General features: G+C 38.5%; 1 protein-coding gene across 3 annotated transcripts; it reads right to left on the reverse strand.

Annotated features, from left to right (window-relative positions):
• Positions 1-762: 762 nt before the first annotated feature.
• Positions 763-26,598, reverse strand: sh3tc2 (SH3 domain and tetratricopeptide repeats 2). Of its 3 annotated transcripts, XM_028459181.1 has the most exons (23): positions 26,367-26,598; positions 20,284-20,375; positions 18,953-19,051; positions 17,886-18,011; positions 17,311-17,438; positions 17,012-17,117; positions 16,785-16,928; positions 15,453-15,651; positions 15,222-15,295; positions 13,346-13,541; positions 13,113-13,249; positions 12,895-12,945; positions 11,359-11,651; positions 10,991-11,185; positions 9,241-10,101; positions 8,932-9,152; positions 8,680-8,846; positions 7,698-7,875; positions 7,453-7,603; positions 6,282-6,404; positions 6,044-6,194; positions 5,766-5,962; positions 763-1,916 (listed from the first exon to the last, which is right to left on the reverse strand). In XM_028459181.1, the coding sequence occupies exons 2-23, from the start codon at positions 20,306-20,308 to the stop codon at positions 1,116-1,118; spliced, it is 4,623 nt and encodes a 1,540-aa protein (XP_028314982.1). In that variant the 5' UTR covers positions 20,309-20,375; positions 26,367-26,598; the 3' UTR covers positions 763-1,115. The 3 variants fall into 3 exon arrangements, with proteins under 3 accessions (XP_028314982.1, XP_028314981.1, XP_028314980.1); XM_028459180.1 differs by lacking the exon at positions 20,284-20,375; XM_028459179.1 differs by lacking the exons at positions 20,284-20,375; positions 26,367-26,598 and adding an exon at positions 20,376-20,673.

Genomic DNA, 26,598 nt, shown 5'->3' on the forward strand with positions numbered 1-26,598 from the left:
GTAGTCATTTTGAAGTTATTTTGTGTGTTTTTGGAGTCATTTTGTGTATTTTTGTTGGAGTATTTTCTCTCTTTTTGGAGTCATTTTGTGTGTTTGATTTGGGAACACCATAAATTTATATCGAGGGCTGCATGTGGAATATAATGTATTTTATATTCCACTCTTGTCTGTAATTTCTATCATGATACACATTCCCAACTATAGAGCTATACTTAGCATTTACTGCATTTTTTTTTTGTTTTTGTATTGAATAATAGACACAAATCTACCTCCATAAATACATAGCTACTCAGCACATGGCATTTTACTTAATTCCACATTCGAATGACCACAACGTTCAATGGTGATGCCTCATGGTTTTAGTAAAAATGTATGGGACTGAATTTAGTTGGATGGATCCAGAGTCAGATCTAGTGTTCTGTGGAGGATCTTTGAATTAATTTGATCATTTAAGACAATGTTGAAAATTACAAAAAAAAAAAAAAAAAAAAGGCACGAAAATCCCAAGCGGCGCTTTCACCACTGATCAATAACATTTCTCATTGTCGTCATTATACAGAGAAGATAATACAGAACAGAACTCCATTAGTGAAAAACTTCACAAGGGTAAGTGTTAGTGATTAGTGCCCTTTTTTTAAAAAAAAAAAAATGTTTCTCAGTTTTCTTTTATTTAATTGTGTATATTTCTTTTTTTCCCCCACTTTCTTACCTCAAGCTACTAACTGCCAACTTTTATTCAGACAAACAATTTCAACAGTCAACAAATGAAGCAGCGTGTTTTATTTGTTGGGTTGCATCTATCAAAGATACAAAATAATGTTTAAAAAACATACAAGCATAGAGCATTACCAAAGTATACATGAGAAGGCACATGCTTTAAAGACATTAATTCCTGGAAACATGTCCAATATTCACAGAGTCCTTTTGTACAATAAAAGCAGTTTGGATCACTCGTCATTTTTTTTTTCTGGCTCAGAAAGAAAACCATATGACGAAAATTATAAAGTGCCACTGGGAGATGATATGATATGTGTGTGTTCACTGTGTGTCACATGGTTTGATCATTTGCTTTTACTCAGAGTTGATTAGTGCAAATAAATTCTGTCTGGCATATGTTAAATTAGAGCAGTATGAGTATCTGTCTCTTGAGTTGGAGAGTTTCTTCCATTCTGAACATCAGAATGAGAGACCCTGGCATCTGTGCATCCCGTGCTGCTACACGTGTGATGAAAAGGGGTTTGACTGAGTGAGCTGTGATCATCCGTATCAAAGCTGGAGTCTTTCCCACATGTTGGAGGCAGGTAGGTTTGTGTGGCGTCGCTGGAACTGCTGCAGTCTGAGATGTTCTCCTTAGCCGTATCAAAGGATTCAGTGAAGACGCTCTCGCAGCGAGAGCGTCTGGCTACCGTGTCTCGTTCACAGCCGCGCTCATCTGCTGAGAGACTTTCTGTTGCAGGATGGAAGTGATTGGGGTCTTCTCTTTCATCAGATGCCTCTCTGAGATTAAAGCTTAAACAGTTATGCTCCAAGCTATCTTGAATAGCGCAGAATTTTGACGGTTGTTTCTCCTCTATATTCTCATTATTTTGCACTGAATGCAAACAGTTTTCTGTCCTCCCCAAGTTGTCATGATGTTGCAACTCAACATCTGAGTCCATGTTGTGCTGTCGTCCGTCCTCTAGTCCTGGATTATTCCGTTTTTCTTCTCCCACAGCAGCCGTTTCCTCTCCGGCCAACACCTTTTTCAGACTCTGTGCTCTGTCCCTGTATAATTGGCACAGATGAGCATTTGGAATGTGGTTTCCATGGATCTCCGCCAACTTCATGTACACCACATAGAGGGCCTCTGGTTTGCCTTGGTCCTCAAGTGCTGCTGCCAGAGCCAAGTGAAAGTATCCAACAGCATCAAAAGTGTCCTGTAAAGAGAGACACACATAAAAACATGTCTCAGGTCAGTGACGTGCAGTAAGGGTAGGCAAGGTAGGCAGTGCCTACCCAAGGGTGAATTGATATTTTGATTATATGTTTTAATTTTATCATTATAAATTATTTATTTTTTCTGATAGCCTACAGTACCTATATGTTTGAAAGTGTCAGAATTTTGTGCTTTTCATAGCCCAAATGACTAAACATAGCTATTTCCTGGTACAGCAGAAACGCTGTACAGTCTCACTACGCTGTAAGGCAGGAGGAGGAGCCAGGAGGAGCCAGGAGGAGCCAGGAGGAGCCAGGAGGAGCCAGTTGGTGGCCACACCCTCTCCCAAAGGCACATTGCCGCTCTGCCTCTGTTACCATAGTGTGTTTTTATGTGTTTCTATGCTGCCTTTGAACGTAACCGCGCTATGCTAAATGCTATACGTACTTTCAGAGTGCATTAGTGAATTGATCCAGTGTGGCCGCTGCTACGTTCTCTAGCGAGTGGGTGGGATAACACTACAGGAAGGATGACAGCACTATAGACAATAGAGAAACTTTCTTTTGAGGAAAAATGACAGCTTTTAAAAGATGGGGGACCAACACCTGAGCTACCAGACCTTCAGCAAAGGAAAGGTCAGAAATTTGTTCATATTATCCACAGTGAATGGTAGGATTGGCTTTGTGGATGTGCCTCACTAAGGCTGTTCTGAGTTGTCATTTTCTTCATGTTTCTGTGTTTCCAACACAAACAACAGATTTTTTTGGGAGAGTATGGAGTCTGCTATTGAATAACTGTTTATGTTTCTTTAATGGTGTTTTAGGATGTTGATTTTGTTAGATGGCTAAATACTTTCTTATTATGAATTTTATATTTTAATAAGCACATTGAGATGACTTTGTTGTAAATTGCGCTATACAAATAAAGTTGAATTGAATTGAATAAACACGTGCTAGCAGAAACATATGGAATTGTCATTGGTGTTGATATTGGTGCCTACCCAACCTTTACATACACTACCGGTCAAAAGTTTTAGAACACAACACTTTTTACTGAAAATTATTTAGTTTATTGTGTCATTGCTCTCTAATATGAAAGCATGGAAAAAATAAACAATTTGACTTGAAAAAGAAATGGAAAAATTATGGTGTTCTAAAACTTTTGACCGGTAACGTATGTCTGTCCTCATTTTCAAAGTTATAGAAACAAATCAGGTGAACTGAATGTCTGTGTTTTTAATGGTTTGTTACAGTAGAGAGGACATACAGTATTAGGCAGAAAGGAAGTTGGTTGTCCTTAAAGTGATTGTAGTTCATTTTAATTGCAATCTCTATCAAAAGATCATAAATAATATTAGAGGTTTAGAAAGGTATCTTTCTTTAAAAGTCCTTGTAGAGCACCCACAAAAAAAAAACCTGGTCGACACAGTGGCTGCCATTTTGCTTACTTCTCATGACTTCACTTCACATCCGATCCAACATTGATGATACCATGGATTGTATTTTGAGGTATAAATTCATGCAAAAACCCATCACACTGCTTACACATCATTTACACTGATGTCCAACCCATACTCATTCTCATTCCACTCACACATAGTTTAGCACCAGGTGTTTCCATGCAGGCAAACCTGCTAAATATACTGTATCTGTATGTTTTTTTCTGCAGTCTGTGCCTTCTACTCGCCCTTCTCTCTCTGTTCTCTTTCAGGTGTTTGGAAGCTGGAGCTAAAGTTCCTGATCAATGATTCACGTCTCAACTAGTCTGGGACTTTCTGATGGTCTATCTCTCTATCCTGTTCTGTTCTTCTCCTCCTGTCCACGAACCCTAACTTTTGAACCTATTTCTTCTGGAGATTTCTTCTTGTTAAAAGAAAAACGGTTAGAAGGGAGTTTGTTCATCCCACTGTCGCTTATGCTTGTTCATGTGGATTTGTTGTTTTTTTTTTCCCCTTTTTATTACAAATTTTATATTTTGATAGTGCTTTGAGATGACTTTTGTTGTAATTAGTGCTATATAAATAAAGTTAAGTTGAATTGAATTGAATTGAAAAAAAAAAGTACTTTAAATGTGTTTTTTAACTAAATGATCCCATATTTAGTTTCTTATGTACATTTCCACTACAGGTACCATTTAAAGTTAACAAATGATGAACACGGACAAAGTGCAAACTCAACTTTATTTAATTCATAAACACTTTAGTTTACTGATTCTCAAACTGTGGTACGAGTACCACTAGTGGTATCCAGGCTCCATCTAGTGGTATGACAAATGACATTTATTTGATCCATTATTTAAGTGCAGTGTTTTCTTTTCCTATATTTAAACATAGTGTTACTGTTGATTTGGTTCATTCTTTTTCCCAGCAGTGTAGGGTTTCAGTAGCTTTTAAATGTTTGTTCTGAGTATGGGTTAAAATTGGATGTTAAATATTATGCCAAAAAGAGCACAGTTCTGATATGTAGAACTAAGGAGAATAAAGAATCTCAACTTCCCTCATTTTTACCTGTCAGAACAGGAACTCACTGTCAGTGTCAAAACAAAATATCTGGGACATCTTCATCACTGATAAACTCCGTTGTATACCGCCCCCTTGTGGATTAAATATCAAGCCTATGATGGCTCAATGTTGCTTCCAATGACGCTATGAGAATCCTGCTGTGAAAACCTGGCTGGGAAAGTGCAAGTGAGATGTTCTGCCAAGCAAGATTTTCTATTTCTCAGGCTCTCATGAGAAATCGGATGTATAAATTTATACGCAGGCTAGAGGACTCTCAGAACACCAATATAATGCTGTTGACTAATCCCAGTCATAGTGCTGTAAAATACCAGTTATCCTTCTGGAGGCACTAGTATGGGTGTCTTTTATAAATAGGGTGATATCTTCTTGTCTGTGATTGTTCTATTTCTAAAATTAGCATGCTGTTTTAATCCTAGTTTTACGTATTTAATGTTTTTATGGACTCCTATCTTCTAATAAAGATGATGATGATGTTCAAACTGTGTGTAATGTTACAGTGGCCAACAATATTAAATACAGTATACTTGTTAAATAAAACCTCTGCTTTGTTTGTAATTAATACTTAGGGCTACTACGCTACTGTATTTTAATGTTGGTCATGGTGGTACTTGGAGAGCCAAGTATTTTACTTGGAGAAAAAAGTTTGAGAACCGCTGATTTAAATCATAGGTGTCATACTAATTTTAGTTCAGGGGCCAATTATGAACCAGTTTGCCCTCACGTGGACCGTAGATTTTAGACAAGGAAAAAATATATCAGTTCAATTCCCTTCAAAAAATATTGATTTTGTTACCAATTTTTGTGTAATTTGAAGGAATTTTGTGGAATTGTTTGTGAAAAATTACAGTATTTGTGGAAAAGTTCAGAGTTCGTTCCACAATTCGCATTTTAAAATGATTGCATTCATATGTGATATAAACAAAGGAAAACTGCAAGTCCCTAAAAATATTGTGGTGTTGGTGAATTTGAAATAACTACAACTGGATTATTTGGTCATTTGCACAATAATTCATTACTTTCTGCTACGGGCCAAATTGATGCTCTAAAGGGCCAGATTTGGCACCCGGGTCTTGAGTTTGATAGATGTGATTTAGATAGTTTTCAAATATTTATTTTTTTTAAATTAATTGATTATGTATTAATCAGATTTTTTAAACCTTTATATCAACTTAAATGAATCTTTTATATCAATATTGGTGAAAACAAATATTAAGAAAAATAATAATCAGTGAACAAATTTAGATTTGTTTGAATGAAATTTTCATGCAACAACTGAATGCCTTTCTGATTTTTGGAGCTTGTGGCATATTCTGAGAGTGTCTGCTGTACCTTCAGTTTGTGCAGAGTCAGGTTTCCTAGTCTGCAGTACACTTTGGTGTAGTAGCGAGCCTCGGCTGGATCCTGCAGCACTGCTGGACACAGAGACAGGGACTTCAGGTAGTAGTTCTCAGCCATCTCATAAAGCTCCAGGCTGTAGTAAACTGTAGCCAGTCGATGGTAGGCCGTCCTCTCATTCAGAAGCACTCCTGGAGTGGGAAACAAGTAACAGTACATAAATGAGATGAATTAGAGACCAGGGTCAGTGACATAGCTGCTCCACTTTGTACCTGTTTTATTAGCGACCTGAACAGCGAGCGTTGCATACTGCAAAGCCTCCTGGTGCTTGCCGTGGTTCATCAGCAGCTGAGTCAGTTTACTTAACAAACGGAACTCAGAGTGAATGTCGTTGATGCTCCTTGCAAATGGCAAACTGCCATCCTAAAAACAGATAGGGAGTATAAACACCATCATTGGAATAATACTTCAGTCTTGTCTGTTGGATGTATAGATTTTGTGTTCTCCTACCCTGTAGAAAGGCAGTGCAGCCATTGGGTTCCTGAGTCCTTTAAAGTAAACGTCGCCTGATTCCTCATAAATGCTCATTGTGAAGAGTGGATCATTCATCCTCAGGGCTGTCTTTACTGCTGCCTGTCAGTAAAACATATAAGTGACAATTATCAATATGAAACCATTTTATGTACATATACATCTCGGTATTGTCTATTCTTTTAGGAATATGTATTGTGATAAAGTGATTGTAAATCACAAAACACTAAAGATTTGACAATATATAAAATATCACATGTTAGTCCAAAGAATGAAGGGCAGGTTAATGGAAATAAGGTATAATGGTTTTCACATTACACTAACCTAGACTTCACCCAAAGCAGTGTTAGAGATGGAAGCCACCTCTCACCTCCAATCCATATGCTTTAATGTTAAAAACCAATCCCGGAGTTTGAATAAATTCAAGAACTGTAACAATAGCACTAATGAACAAACCGCTACCAAGTGCCAAATCTCCTCTTTGCCAAATATTGGCAGTTATCTGGATCAGTGATCCTTATCATGGTCCCATGATCATTCACAATTTAAAAGGCTTGGATGACATCTCTATCTCCATTAATAACCAGATAGTAGGTCAAAGTAAAACTTGGTGGGATAATTGAGGAACAAATCCAACATAACGGAGTCAAATTTGATAAATATCGGTCAATTACAAACCAAGATATATTTTTGAAATTTTGCCAATGATGAGATTTTCAAACGTATCTAGAATCAGAATATTAATCCAGATCGCCTCTTAAAGTTTATAGAATCTTCCATAGCGTAAGGACCATCTCTGGTTAAAATGTTGACAAAATCCATTAAGCCCTTTTAACATAGTCTTGCTAACAGACAAACAAACTAAATACCAGTAATAAGCCCCAGTGAAAATATTTCTTCCTTGGTGGAGGTAACTATTAAAATAAAACAACAGCAGTGTGCCCGCACCCTGGTATTAGAGAAGTGTGTAACTAATATCAGTGACACACACATAGGGATGGCACAGGAAGGTGTGAGGAGGAATGTGAACCAGGTTATCCACAACATACTTTCACACTAGAGCCTTGAAGGGTTGGACTTGCAAATTCCATCATACTTACAGTAACTCTACAACACCTTATTATACACCAATAGCAGGCGTTCTGCTCACCTGCAGGTACATGTGAGCCAGCTCATCTTCCTGGATCAAGTGATAGATGCGTCCCACCTGCAGCCAGGTCTCAGACTCCTCCTCCCTCTTGCCCAAATCAATAGAAATCCTCAGACTCTGTTTAGTGTAGTCTAGAGACTTCCGAGAGGATCTGCAGCATGCAATACGGGAAGACATTTTAAAAATACATTCTTTGGAAGGTTTTCAATGTGTCAATAAGTGAAGATAGATTAAAACAAAAGCACCTCTCTGTGTTTAATGAGAGGTAGAGGCTGCTGAGGATTTCCAGATATTCTCCCTCTAGTCGCTTGTCCTTCAGCTCCCTGGCCACAGACACACAGTGCTCATAGTAGACAATGCTCTGACAGTAGAGCAGCATGTCATTGTAGAGCCGACTCAGCACCTTTGCCACCACCATCTGACCTGTACCGAACACAGAAAGAGATCCCTACTTCAACCTGAAACTGAATATATTAATGAACGGGCAAAGCAATGTCTTGAATTAGGTCAAGGACTTGCAGGATGCACCTCTGTTCACCAACGGTCACTCACTACTTTGAAAATAGATTTGAAGATATAAAACAGTTGTCATCCATGATTTAGATTTATTACTGACATGGCATATCTGTTGTAAATATCTATACAAAGGTGATCGTGAATATTCTTTCATGTGTTCACACTGCTTTCATTCAAAAGGGACTCACGTTGTAATCTGCATTAGATTTTTGTGGGTAACAATTTATGACAGGCTATTTAAAAACCTGGAACAAGTCTAGGGTGTTAAGGGGGTGTTTTCAGTTATTTACAGATTCTGAAAGTGTGGATTCTAAGCTTTCCAATGGTGTCACACACATCGAAATTAGATTGAAGAAGTGGTTGTCACTCTAAAGTAGAGAGAAAACTGTCTTCAACGATTCTGAAGTACAACTGCAGGCTAATGTGGCAGAAACAAAGGCTGTGCATTTGCACTAAAACAATCCATTTTCAAAGATAAAGTTTACCATTTTGAAGCCTGTTATTTGAAGCATGAAGTGCTTTCTTTATAACTTCAACAAGCACGTTTTGCAAAAACACTAAAATCACTTTTTTTCTCAGAATTTAGAAAGGTTTTTGTCTCATGCCAACTTGCACCCAGATCTCTCATTGCACGTCACTTTTCTGAAATGTAGGTTAATTTACAGTTGGTATTGGTTCCTGTAATAAAGGAGTTTGACTGGTCCAACTTACTGTGCAAGTTTCCTGCATGTAGTGCAGTTAGGAGACCCATTTCAAAGCACGCCCTGCTATTCTGACTTCGCCCTCGATCTCTGTAACTCCGACCAAGCCAAAGGTATGTCTGCACATGCTCCTCATCTGTCGGGCTCTCGCAGAGGTCCACAAACAGGTACAGTGATCTAGTCGACACAAATACATAAATATGCATTTTTGTCAGATTTTTCTGTGGTAGTGTTTTGCTTATTGTCACATGACATATCTGACCTGACCAAGAAGCGTTCTGCTAACCAAGAAGCTCCCACACCCAGTGCCAGGCAGCCCAGGTTAGCCAGTGCCAGGGCTTGGTTCCTCTGATTTCCACTTTCTCTAGAAATCACTAAGGCAGAGTGAAAATGCGTGCCTGCTTCTCGGACACGGCCCTGATGCCTGAGACACAAAGCCACGAGGTTATGGATGACGCCGCGCTGCGTGGGACTGTCGGTGCTCTGCAAAGGGACGTACACAAATGACAAGAAAGTGCATATGTGTTTTTTAGGTGAAGATGTACTGGTGGTGTTTGAATGTTTGCTTTACCTGTAGTGATGTGATCAGTGGATGAAGGACACACTGGGCTGCCTCTGCTTGGCCTGACAACACCAGCAACCATCCAAGCAGCACAGAGGCCTCAAAGCCCTCTTCTTCATTGATGTGCCCACCTGTCTCCACAGCTTGACGAGCACAGTGCACAGCTTTCTCAAGGGCCCCATACTGCAGGTAGGTTGACGCCAATGCCAGACACAAGTCCCTCTGGGTCTTTGCCACTTTCCCTCGCTCAGCTATTGCCAGAGTTTGTTGCAGGTAAACCACAATCTGAGCAGGAAGCAGAGACGTCCCCTCCTTCCAGCATGGATTCAGGCGTACAGAGTTCTTAATAAACAATTCGATCCTTTGGAAGGCATTGTGCAGAGAGTGGTCTTGTCTCGAGTCCAGGCTCAGAGAGGCCAGCGCTAAATAAGGCATGTATTTACGGTGATAGAGCCAGCTCAAGAGCCAGTTAAGGTCCAGAGGAGCAATAGGTCGCCCTTCACTCACAGATAGAGTCCTTGACAGAAACTGTAGTCTCTCTACAAATGGAAGAGCATCATCGGTTTTCCTGAGAAGCAGGAAGAGGCTGGAGGTTAAGTAGCAGACTCGAGCCTCCAGATGTTTGTCCATCATTACCACTGATCTCCTCAGGAGCAGCTTAAGCAGTTCCACTTCATCTGTGGATGTGAAGGCATGGCAGTGGACACAGAGGAGGAGTGCGCTGGCCTTCTCCAGAGTCTGAGGCAGTTTCTCCATCATGCGCTGCTTCAGGTAAATGCTAGTGACGTTTGTGTAGATAGCGATGAGTAGGGGCATGTCTGAGAAGCTGTCAACACAAACACTAAGAGCCTCCTCGTAGTAAACACGCGCCTGTAGGTGATAGATTTAACAAATATCTGGTTATGTAATTCACCATAGAGTAGAAACATGCATTACATCTAGATATAGAGTAGGACATGTAATAGATCTAGATGTATTAGATGAGATGTTTGGTCTTTATGTGCAATACTCTTACAGAACTTATTACTTTGTGTTTGTTAATACACATTATAAACAAAGAATACCATTAATGACCAGAGGTATGCGACTTTTATCACAAAAATGTTATTGTCTGACCTGATGTGAGAGCCACATTATCAACATTTATGTCAACATAGAGAATAATAACCAATTTGGGCATTAATACAGGAAACAACAATGGGTTTTGTGTATTTTTATTGTTGTTTTGTTTAACTTTAAAATTATGTGTATTTTTGTTTTTATATATTATTTCTCATTTTGTGTGTCTTTTGTTTTTTGATGTTTTTGAAAGACATTTTGTGTGTGTTTGTCGTTCCGTTCTGTTGTTTTTTTTTTTTGAGTAATATATTGTTGTGTAATTTTTTCTCATTTTTTGTACTTTTAATTTGTTTAGGTCTTTTTTTTTTTTTGGACATTTTTTCATTATTTTTGTTTATTTTGCTGCCAGCTTGTGCATTTTTGGAGTAATTCTGGTTATTTTACTTTCATTTTTGTTTTTCATTTAGTCTACAGTATTTTTCTTATTTTTTCTTAGTTTAACTGTCATCTTATTTTTGTAGTAATTTTAATTGTTTTAGTTCTCATTTACTTCTCTTTTTTTGAGTGATTTTGTTGTCCTTGCCTGGACTATACCATTAGGATTAACCAATTATAAGTCCACTTCCCTGTGTTGTCTTATTTACATTGAATCTTGGCTTTGGTGAAGGCTTACATTGAGAGTAAATATAAAAGTCCATACCTGGGAAAACTTTTTCCTTCTAGCACAAAGTCTCCCCAGCAGGAAGCATGCACGTCGATGTGCCCAGTGCATGCCCAGCCTCTTGGCACATTCCCTGACACTCTCCAGGTGTCCCGGCAATTCGTCCTCAGGTTTGCTCCTGAATATCACCCAAAGGAAGGAGCACTGAAGGTCATACAGAGAAAGGAAGTCTTCCTAAAAGAAACAAACATTAAAGGTTTTAGAGTAACTTCTGGCACCATTGTGTAAAAAAAATTGGAAAAAAAGTCAATTTAGTTTTTTGTTAACATGGTTATGCTATCAAATCAAGCTCATGAACGGAAGAAAGACATTTGAAAACAAAAGAACAATGAAAGTGAAGTAGTGACCTGGAAGTGTTCCTGGTTGAGCAGGGTCAGTGTTGGGTCACTGAGCTCAGACTCATCTCCATCCCAGCTGTTTTCTTCCAGCAAGAGCGGAGGATCCTCCTGGAACTCATCCAGCTCCCTGAACGTGTCATCCAGGGGGAAAGACAGGCGCTCGCCCTCATGGGGCAGAAGACTGTGAGGCTGATAGATGGACATACGAGAAGACGAATGGGAGAGGGACGTGCGGGGGGAGGACTGATAAGGTGGCGTCCCTGTGCTTCTGTCTGACATGAGGCTCTGACGAGGCTTGTCATCTGTGAGGGAGATCGATTTGAGCAAATAAGCATTGGTCGACCACGTGAACACAAGTAAAGCAAAAAAATATCAACCTTAATAATAATGTTTTTTAAATCTCTTAACCCTCCTATTATCCTCAAATATTACGAACACATTTTACCCTTGACCCCAGGGATGTTTGCATCCAGAAAATGATTTTCAGAAAATTGTTGACCAAGTTTTTGTGTCAGTTTATTTGTTAAATACATTAATAATCTCTTGATAATGAAACCGTGACCTGTTCTCCAGCACCACCATCAGGCCAAACCTGTAGATTAGAATTATTTTATCTTTAATAGTTTTCATCCAAATCTTCTCAAATGTACTCACAACATTAATGACCAAGTGTATGACTATGAACTCTATTGGTTGTGGTGATGATATAACTTTAACTGCATTTGGGGTGCACATTCATGACTCTCGCAGCGTGAACCCACTCCCCTTTCGTCTCATAAACATGTTTACCTATTTTTATCTCCTTTTTGCAACATATTTGGGGTTATTCACTATAAAGTTTCAGACAAATTTTCCTCTACGTCACTTTCACTGTGAAAGAGCTGTTCCAAAACCTCATTGACAGTAAACCTTTTCTAGAGAGAGAGAGAGAGAGAGAGAGAGAGAGATTGCAATACACAGACAGACAAGTTTAATACAGCTAAAACTGGACCCCAGAGGAACATCAATGTATGCAATATGTGTTCAGCAAATAAAAAAATAGGCAGTGGCTATCTGTTCGGTTTCCGTATCAATATACCGACATTCTAACCGTACGCAGCGCCCCTATTTGGCCAGTTTAGGTCAAGTGACCAAAACTAAACCTTACCCTAAACCTAACCCTAACCTTAACCCTAAAAATTGTTGTGATAGTGGGTTATAACCCTAACCCTAACCCTAAGACGCTACCTACTTTGGTAACCATACCAATAGCACTGGGAGTTGTCCGTACAACAACCGTACAAATAGACACTTACTAAAAAATATCATCATGATAATGTCATGCTTAATCAAATGTGCCCATCAAATTAGGAAAAGCCAACTATTATTTTTGAAGGATAAACATTGAATGGGGTCAAATTGCCCCAAGGATAATAGAAGGGTTAATGTACATGAAGTCACTTCTAATCTCTAACATTTACGAAAGTTACTAAGTATGGTCACATGTCTAAAATAGGATTAAGCCAATAAATACCTGATTTTCTGAAAGATTTTTTGAATAATTACCATGTTTTGGTTGATTCCTGATGTACATGAAGTCCGTCTCATCTAGTCTGTCTGAAAATATATGAGGTTAATCAATTTTCCACATGGCAGCAGATATGGGAAATATTTTCCTTACGACTAATATCTGACAGCCTTGATCTTTATTTACAAAACATGATATTCAAGCTTTTGTCTCCCATTGCAGTGTGTGTTTTGTTGTTATGAAGTTATTCCTTTACCTAGCCTGTAGACACAGCTGATGTCAGAGGAGAAGAGTCGTTCAGGCAGGCTGCTGTCGGCCAGCTCAGAGCTGCAGGGGTTAACCTGAGCCAGGCTCGCCCTCTCCTCCTCCGTCAGAAAGATCAATTGTTCGTCTCTGTGTGAGTGAAACAAAAACTGCTTTGTCATCTGGATTATTACATCCTTCCAATTGAAAATAGTCTTTTTGAAAACAAAACAGTGTAATCCTTACAATGGTGTCGTATTCAGAGGCCTGACATGAGCCTTGTGTACAAAGCCAGTGTGCCCCGTGGACGTGTGTTTTCCTATAAAAACATTCAGGCTTCTGAGCAGCAGGCCCTGGATCTCAACGATGTCGCCCTGGCTGAGCTGGAGCTCATCAGGTCCTGTTGCACTGTGGTCCACCACTGCTACACAGGAACCTGTTACTACAGGAAGAAGGAGGATGGCATATTTATTGTAAAAACAATAAACAAGACATCATCTCTTACATTATTTGAGTATATTATGAGGTAAATTGAAATATGGTATTTAATCATGTACTTTGTGCACAACTGCAGTGCATTAATAATGCAGATTGCTGAGAGGTCTATACATAATGTGCTGGAATCCAAACGGATGCAAATAAATAACTTTCTTTAGACCTGCATGCAATACCGTACAAAATAATTACTTTTTCAATGATGATGTAGTTTTAACTTACATCTCTGTGTTATTTGAGATAGTATGTTCAAATGTTGATTAAATGGTATGTTTATTTAGTTGTTTTTCCCCTGACGACAAACATGTTTCCTGAATGTTTCTTAAGCGTTACGTATGATTTAGTTCCACTGAACTATGAATACAGTTCACTTCTGTCTTCATAGTGTCTGAGCAGTGAGATGTTCCCCCTCTAATACGGGGCGGGGCTTAATGCAACTAATAGACTGATTACATCTATGGCTAGTGTTATCTTTAAATGTGAATTGAACTGAATGAAATGTATTACCATTGTTGGTGTTTTGCTTTGTATTGATATATATCTTAGTTGCTGATTATTAGTCAGTTTTTCTATTTTTTTCCTATTCTGTTTAGTATATTGTGTGTGACAGAAGCAATATGATTAATGTCTGGTTTATTCATTTTTAGGGAGGGCTGGTGATGGTAACAATTAAAAAAAGAATAAACTAAATAACTTTTTTCTTTCTGCTAGAACAAAACATGCAAAGTGTTACAGTGTTAACCTTAGACAACATTATGCAGACATGGAAAAAGTTATTTGGGATGCTATGTTCACAGTTTATTTACATAGCTGTGTTTATTCAGTTGTTTCTCCCGTGAAAACAAACATTATGTTTTCAATTTTTTTCCACGTATGTTTCTTAATCCCTACATTCTGTTTATATCTCTACAATATTTCTCAATTATTTAAGTATTCAAGTATTTTACACTAAATTTCTAACTACAGATCTATCTATTAATTAATAATTCATTGATATTTGAATATATTTTAATGAAAATGAGAACAGCAGAAACTTTCCGGGATAATTGGACTTTAAAAAAGGAACATATTTAACCGTTGCAACCATTAATATTCTCTAGTCTATGTATGCTATAAACATTTTTCCATCATCATCATCACTTTTAATGTTTTATTTAGTAAAAAATGGTGCTCCATAAGCAAAAATACATTGTTTAGACTATATTATCTGGGTTTTAAGCAGAGGAAGGACACTTCATTTGTGTGAGCCTTAAACATGAGTTTTCCACTGTTAGTGCATTAGAAAAAAAACTATTTTCTTGTTATTTTAGAGCAGATCAAAAAGTGTGCTGTGAACACAAGCCATGCCAAACCAAGGTGATAGAATTATCAGCTGTTCTCCACCCATTAGACCATAGTCCTGGCTTACACAAATTATTCTTGTGATCTTGTAAATACCAAATATTTAAGACATTTGTATTTAGTTTAAGTTAAAGTAACCAAATACATTTTTGGGGTATTTAATCTGTCTGGTTAAGCTCAGTTTTGTTCGTGTTGCCTCACTTATACAAGTATAGTCCCTGACCCATATCTTTAAAATGATGATGTTTAGGATTAGGGTGCATGTATGCTGAGAGAGTTGATTTACCGATGCAATGTTCAAATGGTTCTTTTTCTGTTAGCGAACATTCAGCAGAACCTGGGTACTTCCTCAGGAACCACCTAAACAAACAAGAGGCACAAGTTCACATTTTGTCAAGCGCTTTAAATGCTTCTCCATTTATTCCGCAAGAAGTGTGTCAGCCTCACAGCAGCTTGCAGTGTAAATCAAGGAACTGTGTATAGTGCCTGGGGTGATTTGAGGAAGCTGCTGACTCACTGGTAGAAGGGGTAGGGGAGAGGCTGCATGGCGTTGACTGGCACCGAGCCGTGGTTTCCTGTGGCGAGCATGGAGCCCTCCCAAATGTTGTCCTGCCCCGTGTCCCTCACTATTAGCAGGTCGTTCTTTTTAAACGACAGTTGTTCTTCATCGTCCTCATTTTTGTTTTGTGTAAAGAGAGCCTTGGCAAAGAAAGATCCTACACAGAGAATCAATAATTTTACTTTAATCTTAGAGACTTTGTTGAAATAAATCATTCTTGTGGCATGAATGCTGGTATATGAGGTATGTTTGTGGTCTTTTCTTAGTGTGAATAAAAGCTGACCCTCTCAGGAAAACTGCTGAAGCTAACATAATGTGTTCTCATGCCAGTAATGATGTACTGTATGCTTCATATCCTTCCCATTAAGTTAATGCAATTCTCTTCACTATATTCTCCAGCTCTGCAGCTCGACTGTAGGTGTCCATTAGGCCTCATGCTGAAGGGAAATATTTAGGAGGAAGTCAACGAGACAATGCAGAAAGTAATCGATATGCCAAAAGGAAAAGCATGTGTTGATATAATAAGTTACAAGGTTTTTTTTTTTTTTCTGTTAAAGTTAAATATGTGTAATAGCCAATCTATTATGAGATAAACATGTTTTTATATTCTCATTATGTGAGGAGAGAAAAAATAAAAATGTATGTCTCACAAACTGAAAGGCACCACCAAGCTTTGCCTCAGGGTAGGAACGTCCAATCATTACTGTACATTCCCCCACACTTAACTTTATTAACTATGTTGTGTGCTGAATACACAGACAGTATTTTACATGAAAATATGTAGTATTTACTGTAACTAAATGTTGAAAAGTTACATATTTGAATAACACTCTACTTCAGCAGGTGTTGTTGATAATATTTAGAATGTGGCCAGTACAAAATATGATGATGATGAATTTACAAAAGGGCTTGTAAAATCCACAATATATAAAAGGTACCATTTTTTTTAAATGAAACATTGGTCCTCTAAAATTCAACAGTGTGGATGTTTGACACTGGAGTCTGAAACTAAAGTATTCAACTGAAATGCACACATTCAGCATCACAAAAACACTCTCAGACAATGAAACCAACTATTTCTTTTAAAGAAATTGAGTTAGATTTAGCTTGAACATATGCTGTGTGTAAATTTAATCATACATTAACCAGATAATACTTACTGTTAGGATCACTGATGGATCACTGTTCACTGGAGGATTGGTGCCTTCCATTCTTACACTAAAGTTACTGAAATCTTTCATTTCCTGTATGGAAATCCATTTAATCTTCATCAAACACAGTATTACTTACCCTCTTGGATTAAAAGCTCTAGGTAGAGGGTTGCCAGTTGTTCCTCGCTGACTGTTACATTGATCTCCAAGTCACCGAGAAGCTCCGGGTCCAACCAGATTGACTGATCGCACAGGAAATTCTCCAAACATCTAGCGACGTAGCCTAAAACAAAGCACAAATCTAACTATTGCTGTGTTCTCTTCTAAATAAAGTCTAAATCTAAAAGTCATTCAAAATAAACTCACCTAATGCCAAGTAAGTTGAAAACTTCCAGATTTCATCCACAGTCTTGAATGTGAGTACAAAGCTGTCCTTCTCAGCATGGACACAAACCAGGCGTGCAGACAGGTCCTGCAGAAACAAAGCTTCATATTACAGACATCGTCCGTCTTTAGAACAACATCAATTTATAACACATCCATATATACTATATATATATATATATATATATATATATAATGTTCATAATAGCTTCTCTCAATCATCTAATCTTTATATTAGGAAGTTCATCCAAATGCTCATTATCAGGTCTGATGTGGCTCACTTTAAAGAGCTGGATGACATCCTGGCTGTTGCTCTCCACCACTCGTAGTCGTGTGCGCAGTGCCTCCTGCAGAGCCTGGTCAGGGCTGAGGCTGGAGCGGCGCCGCCCTTTGAATAACAGCACAATTTCTGCAAACATCAGGAAATAAATCAGAACAAAAACACATCCAAAAGAGAAAAACTTCCTTGTGACTGTTGAGCTTTTACTAAAACGCGTCATTTTCATGTCTGGAGGTGGGGTTACATTTTCAGGGGTTTATTAAGGTTTGTCAGAGCTCATATTTCAGTAAGATCCTTTGTGAGCACATTAGGAGTCCCTGGAGAAATAACAAAGCTCTTAAGCCTCTTACTGGATGCTCAGTGTGGTCATTTGAATGCAAGTAGAAGAACCTGGGGAAATGAGAAGGAACTGCTGAGTGAGTAAAGCCTAAGTGGAAAGGAAAGGGGAATATGGTTCATCAGAATTTCTTTGTATAATATACTATGCTGAAATCCTCTGCGTATTGAATGTCATTTGTTTCGATAAGTTGACAGAAAAGCATTCTTTCTATAGAGACATATATGGTGAGATTTTACCTGAGCTAAATTTCTCTCCGAGTGAACCATTGCTTCGTCTGTGCAGAGCCTCTTTCTTTTTCCAGTAGCTGTCACGCTCCGACGCATCCTCACCAGTGTCCACTGGTGGTCTGTCTTCATCTTCACCTGCTCACACAAAATGGAAACAAAGCCCTTCAAATTGGTCTATCCTTTTTAATTTGTCCTTTCATTTCTACCAGTGAAAAGCCGTCAAAATGACTTCTTGCAGCTTACATGTTGTGGATTTTCAATCACAAAAATTGTACCTCCTGTTCCATTTATTTGGACAATTTCTTACAGATTTTATGCATTCAGAGTACAGTGATAGCTCACAGGCTAACAAGTCAGCTGACAATGCTTTGCTCTTTATGCACTGACAGTGTTTTGCAGCTTCCGTTGCATGTTTTCTGTCACAACAGTGACACGCCTGTAGCCCACATGATCTACAGACCGATTATGAATGTAGAAACACTCTTGGACTGTATGTATAGAAAAGACTGGATAACAAAATGCGAAGCCGGTATGTCTGTCCCCTTGAGTGACGGACGAATAATGAACAACAATCACACATTTCTAGAAGTGTCTCCAACCTCTGGAGAGCCATGGCACAACGAAATTGTGCAGCACAACAAATAATTTAATTATCACATTACAGACAAAGTATGTTTTCAATAATACTAACAAGAGATTATATGTATGCCTTACAATCTCTCATGGCACAAAAATGTGCCACAGCACAGCAGTTGAAAAGCACTGTTTCTAGGATTAAAAAACAGTACATTTTTGTGCATTAACACAACAGGTCAACAGCTGATACATGTTTTTTTTAAGGTGTGTTGACAAGTAAAACATCACAAAAAGGACATTCATAATGTAAAATATTATGTTTGAACTAAAAAAAAAAGATAATGGGCTGGCTAAATTAAAAGGCTGTTAAATAGATGGAGATACTATGGTTTGAGTCCATTGTACATATATCATTCCAAAAGACAAAAAAAACCCTATTTTCTTGCAAAACTGTTTTGCTAAGATTCCAATCACTGATCCATTGAACTGTGTTGAAATACCTTGAGCCATGATGTCATTTCCTGAAAAGTGCTCATTTGCTCCTCCAAGGGTGTATGGAGGCTCCCTCCAAAGAGCGTCCAGCTCAGCAGCTGAGAAATCTACAGGAGAAAAAAGGTAAATTAAGATTTGTGTTAAAAATTTGACAAAACCACACTGTATGCACATTTAGTCATTCAGTCCTAAATGTTTGACTTTGATGCTGCATACTTTAAAATGATCCTAGCACAACATATAGAAGAAATAGCTGGGATTTAGTGAAAGTATGCATGTTTTCTATTGCTTTCAACTTTCACTCCATTAAACCAAAGAAAACATGATAAGTTACAGCCAATGGCTACTTGGATAAGAGAAAGGACTAAAGAAAATCTGGTATGTCAGTCTACTAAAGCTTATTGCTAATGCATGGGTCAAAGTTGAGTATTACAAATGTTTTAGCTAGTTAGCTAGGGAGCTAATGCTACATGTCTAAATCACAGTATGTATTAATTTGACGAACATCAAGCCGAAAGTGTGTTAAGTTGATAAGCTGCTATATACTTATATGTTAGCTGTGTTGTAGAAGGTGTTCACAGCATTAGGTAACACTGGTGTTGCCTTGCTAAGGAACAGTTACCAGGTAACTGACAGGGACACAACATTTAATTTACATCCGTCAGGCTTTTGTGAGTTCATTTCTCTTTAGATCAAGTGAGACAAACAGATATCAAAGGGTGGTTTTGTGGTTATTTTGAATATCTCTAGTCTTTATCTAAGCCAAAGCATCATTATCTGGCTGTAGCTTTAACCAACAAAGGTGCAGGTGTGTGTCTAAAGAGGCACTAGTTCTTCAAAAGGAAATGGGGTTTTCAATAGGGATGGTGTTAATTCAGGGAAGACTGGTCGGACAGTTTTATTGGAAACACGTTCATTAAGCAGTTAGTTTGAGGGTCCTGATGGGTAGTTGGGCACACAGCTGCTCTGACACCAGAGTAAACCTCAGACTAACACACAGTGATCCTCCCCCTACACCCTCAGAGCACACAGAAATGTGAGACTATAGAACATTGTTTCATAAAGTGAATCAACAATTCTTTTGAACAGGAGGCACTGTCATTTCCATCATGCTTGGGTCAGTGCAACAAAACAACACAGTATTAATAAAATGATGCAAAGCATTCATACAAGACAATGGAGCACACAATTTAGCAACATGACATTACGCCACAGAGGAAAACTGTCTATTCTCTCCATCCTACAACACAATGATAATGTTAGCACCGACAGGACATGAAGACCCAACATGAGCAAACGCATGCTGCTGGAGTACACAGACACATCATGCCCTGTTTACCTTCTTGGCTAACTGTGTTACCCATTTGTCCATAGACTACACTCTTGTCTATCTTATTGTTGCGGTCCGTCTCATGACGGGCTGGGACCGACCTGTGAAGGAGGAGAGGCAGACTCGGATGAAAGATCCACAACAGGCAGAGTTGAGCAGTGGTCTGCAGCAACAAGACGCCATCTGGCCCAGGAGCCTGCAGCTCCCAGAGATCAATGCCATTCCATCGGTTTCCTCTCAGTCTCTTTACAAACAACTGACTCTCTTCCTCTTTGCCGGACAAGCCCCCTTTCCTTTCCTATTTCTGGAGACCCTTTCCTGCTCAGCGTTCTCTGTCTTTCTATCAGGTCTTGTTTACGGTCCTGTCCCACTGCGAGCCTTATCTCTCCTACCTCTCTATCTGTCTGGGTCTATGTCTCATTACATCTTCCATCTTTCCCCTCCCACCAGCCACCCTCTCTCTTTCTCTCTCCCTCTCTCTCTCCCTTCAGTAGCTGCCCAGTTAATGAATGCACAATGCATTCTCTGGTATTGCTATGAATTTGTATAAGGGGGCAGGCCCCAGTGGGCTTTTTCCAATGAGGTCTGCGTGTGTGGGTCAATGAAAATATGCATAGAATCTGTGTCACAAAGACAATGTGTGTGCCTTCCATGTGTGTGTGCTACTGTGATAGTGTGGTGCTGATGGACTGTAAAGCAATGCCACAGAGGGACAGGCTCCAAGGTCACAGCAGAGTGAGGTTATAAGAGCTGCCTAGTGGCACAAATTGAAGATCAGCTTATCTTCACCGAAACATTCAACACAGCTCTGTCTTCTTCTATCAAGATCGGTCACAGATATGACACAAACAAAGCAGCAGAGTCTAAACCCAGGAAGGTCAGAGACAGACGTGCACTGAGATTGAAAATGGTGAGAGTTTATTGAGGAAGAACACAACATTTCCTAATGATGGCATTCAAACTATACTAGAAAGTCTAAATCATTAACAAAATGAGGCATGTCTGAAGAGGAAATAGCTTAAAATACAATAAAAGTTTGTCAGATATAGAAAATAAACAGTAGTGTATACACAGTTGCGAACTAGTAGTTACATAGAAATCACGTAATGCCAAAAAACAATAACCAGGAATAAATACTTTCTCCCTGGTAAAGATAGTAGCTCTAACAACCACTACAATGATAAACTTGGTGATATTATAGCCTATGCAGCAGTATGGGGACACATTTACTCCGTCTCCGGGTCTTAGTATCACCCATCCGATGAAGCCGTTCCATTTGCTGATCTCTATGTGTGTGATAAGTCCATGTGTCCGTGTTAATGTCTGCATGTTTATGTCTCCACCTATCCCCTTTTTTCATTATATCCATGTATTTTAAAGCTCTTATTTAGTGTCGGCTCTATTCCGGGCCACCGCCATCTTGGATTATGTCGTCACCCAACGCGTCATCAAGTTGCACATGTGCAGAACAACCGAAATTAACTTAAAGTGGAATTAGGTGTTGTTAACTGTTTGCAAGAAAGAAGAATTATTTCATTTGGAATTAAAAATGGAATAAACCAGCCAGCAAATTCGGAATTCAGTGTAATTCGGAGTTAAATTAGCATTAGGAATTAAGTGTCAGGTTAAAGAGGAATTAACTTTTATTCTGCTTTAAAGAGGAATTAAAGCTCCCATGTAAACGTGGCCATTGAGTGGCCGTGGATCAGGTGGTAAAGGGGTCGTCTTCTGATAGAAAGGTTGTGAGTTTGATCCTAGCTCTATACCTGTCAAAGTGTCCTTGGGCAAGATTATGAACCCCAAGTTGTTGTTTTTTTTTCTTTTTTGTATTTTGTCCGTTGCTTCCATTTCTCGATTCCATTTAAAAACTATTGCTCCATGTTTTTTTTCTTCCATCATAACAACCTTAGCAACTGCAAATTAGATATTCCAGCTGAAATGGAACCAACACACTCAAAAGATTATTTTATTTGCATCCTTTAGTGCAGTCATGCATGAAAGACAGACACGATTAAAACAGGAAGATCAAAGATAAATCTGAAGAAAACAAAAATAGTGATGTCAACTTGACCTTGGAGATACAACGCCAAACAAAGAAGACGTTTGTGCCCCTGGGCTCCACAATGGTTATGTTTCTGTTAGCTAGGTTGTGAACATACGGTAGATGATGATGAGTTTTGTAGCCCCTAACATACTGGTAATTATTAGAACCTTGTGACTTAAAACAAGAAAGCTCATCTTACTTGGTCTTTTTTCTCTTTAACTAACATACAAACAATACAGCTTAGATCACGTCCCAAACCGTGGTGTTCTGATTGACTTCGATCTGTCATTCAGCAGTCAGATTAAATCAATTACAAAAACTCTCCAGAGTTGTGGAGGCCACACTATGTAGCTCCACTTAAGTTAAGTTATTTTCTCAGTTACTTCACATCAATATTTCTTTCAGTTGAAACTCAACATGTTTTGTTTTGTATTGTTTGCAGCTCTTCCCTGAACAATAAGAGTGGCATCATCCAAGATGGCTGCTAAAGGAGGGCGGAGTTAAAGCAGAAGCTACCATCTTGGGGAAGCCACTGGGGGGGGGAGGAAGCTGTCTGTTTAATTTGTTTAGTGATTTAATAGTGAATTAGAAATGTTAGTTTAGAGTTATATTGGATTGGTTTATTATGTTTATAGTTTATTTCGATACATTGTTTCTATTAGTTTAATTATAGGTTTTCACCACTGTATGTTTGTAAATTCCCACCCCCTAATTATCTTTGTTGGCAGTCACCTGTGTTTATAAACAGTACCATATTTGTCATTGGGTCAGGTCAGTGGGGAAAGGTAAAGTTCCTGTGTTCAACTCAGTTCATTAGTTTTGTTTGAATCTACTTTATAGGTGAATTTTTGTTAAACTTAAATATTTTGTTAATAAATTCAATCATCTTTTTTGAAAGCTACACTTGTCTTCCTGCTTTTGCTGTTTGGTCCATGACAAGAGTGAAAGGTCAGAAAAAGAAAGCTTTTCTTTTTCTCTATTGCATATGACTGAGAGGAAGATTCTTAACACTTTTACTGTTAATTTGATGTTTTTAGTGTCTTGTTTTAAACAATATTTAATGTTTTAATGGCCTTTTAAACTGTTTGACATTTTCTGTTGCACTTCTTAATCACCTAAAGCACATTAAATTGCCTTGTGTATGAAATGTGCTCTGCAAATACATTTGCCTTGCCTTAAGCCTTAGCAATTCAATCAGAGTAAGTAAAGTTTTAGAAGCTATCAGCATAGCTAGTATTAGCCAACAGAAGCTAGCTAGTTGCTGTAGCCCAAACACCAAGAAGATACCCAGATAGCACGCATACGTCTCGCCGATGTCGGCCTCAGATCGTGCATCGGCATTCTTCTCCTAATGTGTCATATTGTGTGTTTCTTCCCCCCAAATCAGTGATACCACCTTTAAAATTGTAGAACTGTAAAATGTCACTTCCATGAAGCTGTTTTTGTGCTGGGACTCTTTTGGCTATGCTGTTGAAAATGCATTTATGATCATGAACTGTGTCTTTCTTTATTTTGTCCACACATAATAAGCTATTTAGTGGTAGTGTATTGTTTTTGTGTTGTTGTTGTGATATTACCATATTCCTATCAGATTTAAGTAAATACTCGACTATGGATCTGGAGATATTTATTAATTGAATGATTCAAGCTAAATAAAGGTTAATATAAGCTGTAGAGAGGCTGCGCTGAGCATCTTTAATCCATGGTCCAAACATCGGCCAAACGCCGATGTCTCCATGACGTCTGCCCAATGAGCAAACGCTCTCCATAATACGTCTCGCCGATGCAACTTCATTCATTGTGCCGAAGTCGGCGAGATGTATGTATGCAATCAGGGTACTGAAAGTAGACTAAACTGTAAAACTTTACGTCAAACAGTTCAAACTCAAGACTAAATGTAGAACTATAGAACAACCTGCATTGTTGCTTATGTGTTAAACTATATTGTCTTTCCTATTTTTACAACAAACAATTTGAGCTGCTGTTCGGCTGTGCAAAATAGCAACAAAGTTGTTGTGTGATACAGCCATCCCCATGAAACTTGACCCAACAATGCCTACACTGAAACAGCAACACAAGCCATTGGGTCACCATGATGGACCCACAACAAACACACATTAGAAAGTGTACTTATTGGGAAAAATACTTGAAACCAGAGAAAATTGTTTTAGTCGTATATTACAAATCCACATTGGGATTGCATGCAGTAAACTGTTCAGTTTAAATCAATTCAACTAAATTTACATAGCGCTAATTACAAGTCATCTCAAAGCACTATCAAAATATATAATTCGTAATAAAAAGGAAAAAACTCAACAAACCCACATGAACAAGCTACTATCTTTATTGGTTCTTTCTTCTATATCCATTTTACCTGTTTGTTCATAGTAGGAAGTGGACACTAAAGCCTGAAGGAAGCGAGCACCCCATGGTCAGTCAGACAGAAAATCATACACTATTTGTTTAGCCTTTGGAGCAGAGTCTGTAAAGAATACCCACACAAGTTTAAAGGAATGATGCAAAGGTGAAGGTCTATTAGGTCCAAACTTGTGACCCTCTAAATCAAAGAGAGTTAATAGAAATGACAAGATAGCTCCAGGAATAATTGAAAATGGAACAAACAGTACTTTCTTTTACTGTCATATGAGACTTAGTAAAGGTATTCTTGGCCTGCAGGGTCTGGAATGGCTGTGTTTTTTAATATCTATTTAATTTACAGCATTTTTCATTGAAAAGTATCTGAAAAACAAATGCAAACCCTTTTTCCGTCGACACCTGAAGCCTTTTTTTTTATCCAACTCTGCCAAGTTAGAACGAGGCAAGACAAAAATGCTTTAACTTATTACATGGTCCCTTGGGTTTCATTTCCTCACAACATAATTTGTTGTTTTGTAATCTTGGGAACAAACTGTGAGGAGGATTTTTGATTGCTTCCCTGCTTTAACACAGGGCTCCATGTCTTAAGGCCAGTGTCATCTTGTTTATGCAGCAGCTGAATGGTCATGATTGAATCACTGCATGTGTACCCTATGAAGCAGAAAGTTGTAAACAGTCCAGAGGCAAGCCAGGGCATATCCTGACAAAACTTAGATCCCACTGGGTCTAATGTAATAAGTATAAACTTCTTAAGGCTGATACGTACAGAGCAATGTGCCAGTCTTTGTTGGAACTATAAATTATCAACATGCACTTCCCTATATTGATGCCATACCAACACCTGTAGATCTAGTTGTCGTTTCCTCAAATCCACACCATTAGTAATAATTCTTTAATGTACATTTTATTGTAACTTACCAACAAATATAAAGTCTTAGTTTTAAGTCTGCGTGCAGATAACATTTAGCTAATAATCACGAGGCTTGTCAAGCCAAAAAACCACGTGCTGTAAATGACCCTTACAGCCTCGACATGGTCTGAAGCTACAACAAACGCTCAGGCAGTAATTGTGACACTCGACGGTCCATGACGATAACAATCCCTAATTAGAAACATATGGTGTCGGGCATTGGCAGGGTTTTTCCAAAACGACATGACAAGCCAGGGCGTTTTTGAGGTGTTTTTGTGTGTGTGTATATAATTTGCAGATGCACAATAAGTAGAAGACGATTTAGCAGAGTAATACGAGACAGAATTTGTGGTCTCTAAGTTTAGACTAACCCCCTGTTGGCTTACTCACATGCCTGTGTATCCCTGCAGGGAGATTCCCACACTGGTACGGAACGTTATTTTCTCATTGTGAAAATTGGACGGAATACATGGAAGTATTGGATTGTAGATTTATTAGGATTTTCACATATACTTCAATTGAAACTCTGTAAAACTGTAGAAGATAGATTACAATTCACTGCCGGTAAATGGTAATCAACAGGAACACTGTATATAAAAGGAGGAGGGAAAAGAAGAAGACAACAAACACAGATTTGGTTGATTTTTACTCATGAGCTTTTGGACTGACAGAAACTGTGGTCATGTGACTAAGTACAAAGTCTCCTAAAAGGCTGTCAAAGGGTCGATAAGCAACACACACAAAAAAAGAAAACACTCATACCTTTGTCTTGCTCCCAGAGTTCCTTCCTTAAGTCATTCCTCATGTGCGTGGCAGAGTGGGAGCATATCCATGTGTCTCCTTTGCCTGTGGAGCTTTACTGGTTCCAGCTGCTGTAAACGCTGTCATTTTCCAAATCGACAGCACAGCAGCAAAAAATGACAAACATGCATTAGTCAATGAGTGTGAGTGTGTGCTTGCCTGTGTGTTTGTACAGCTTCAGAGGTTACCCAAG

Source organism: Gouania willdenowi, chromosome 10, assembly GCF_900634775.1.
Source record: "Gouania willdenowi chromosome 10, fGouWil2.1, whole genome shotgun sequence".
In the NCBI taxonomy this organism is placed as follows: Eukaryota; Metazoa; Chordata; class Actinopteri; order Blenniiformes; family Gobiesocidae; genus Gouania; species Gouania willdenowi.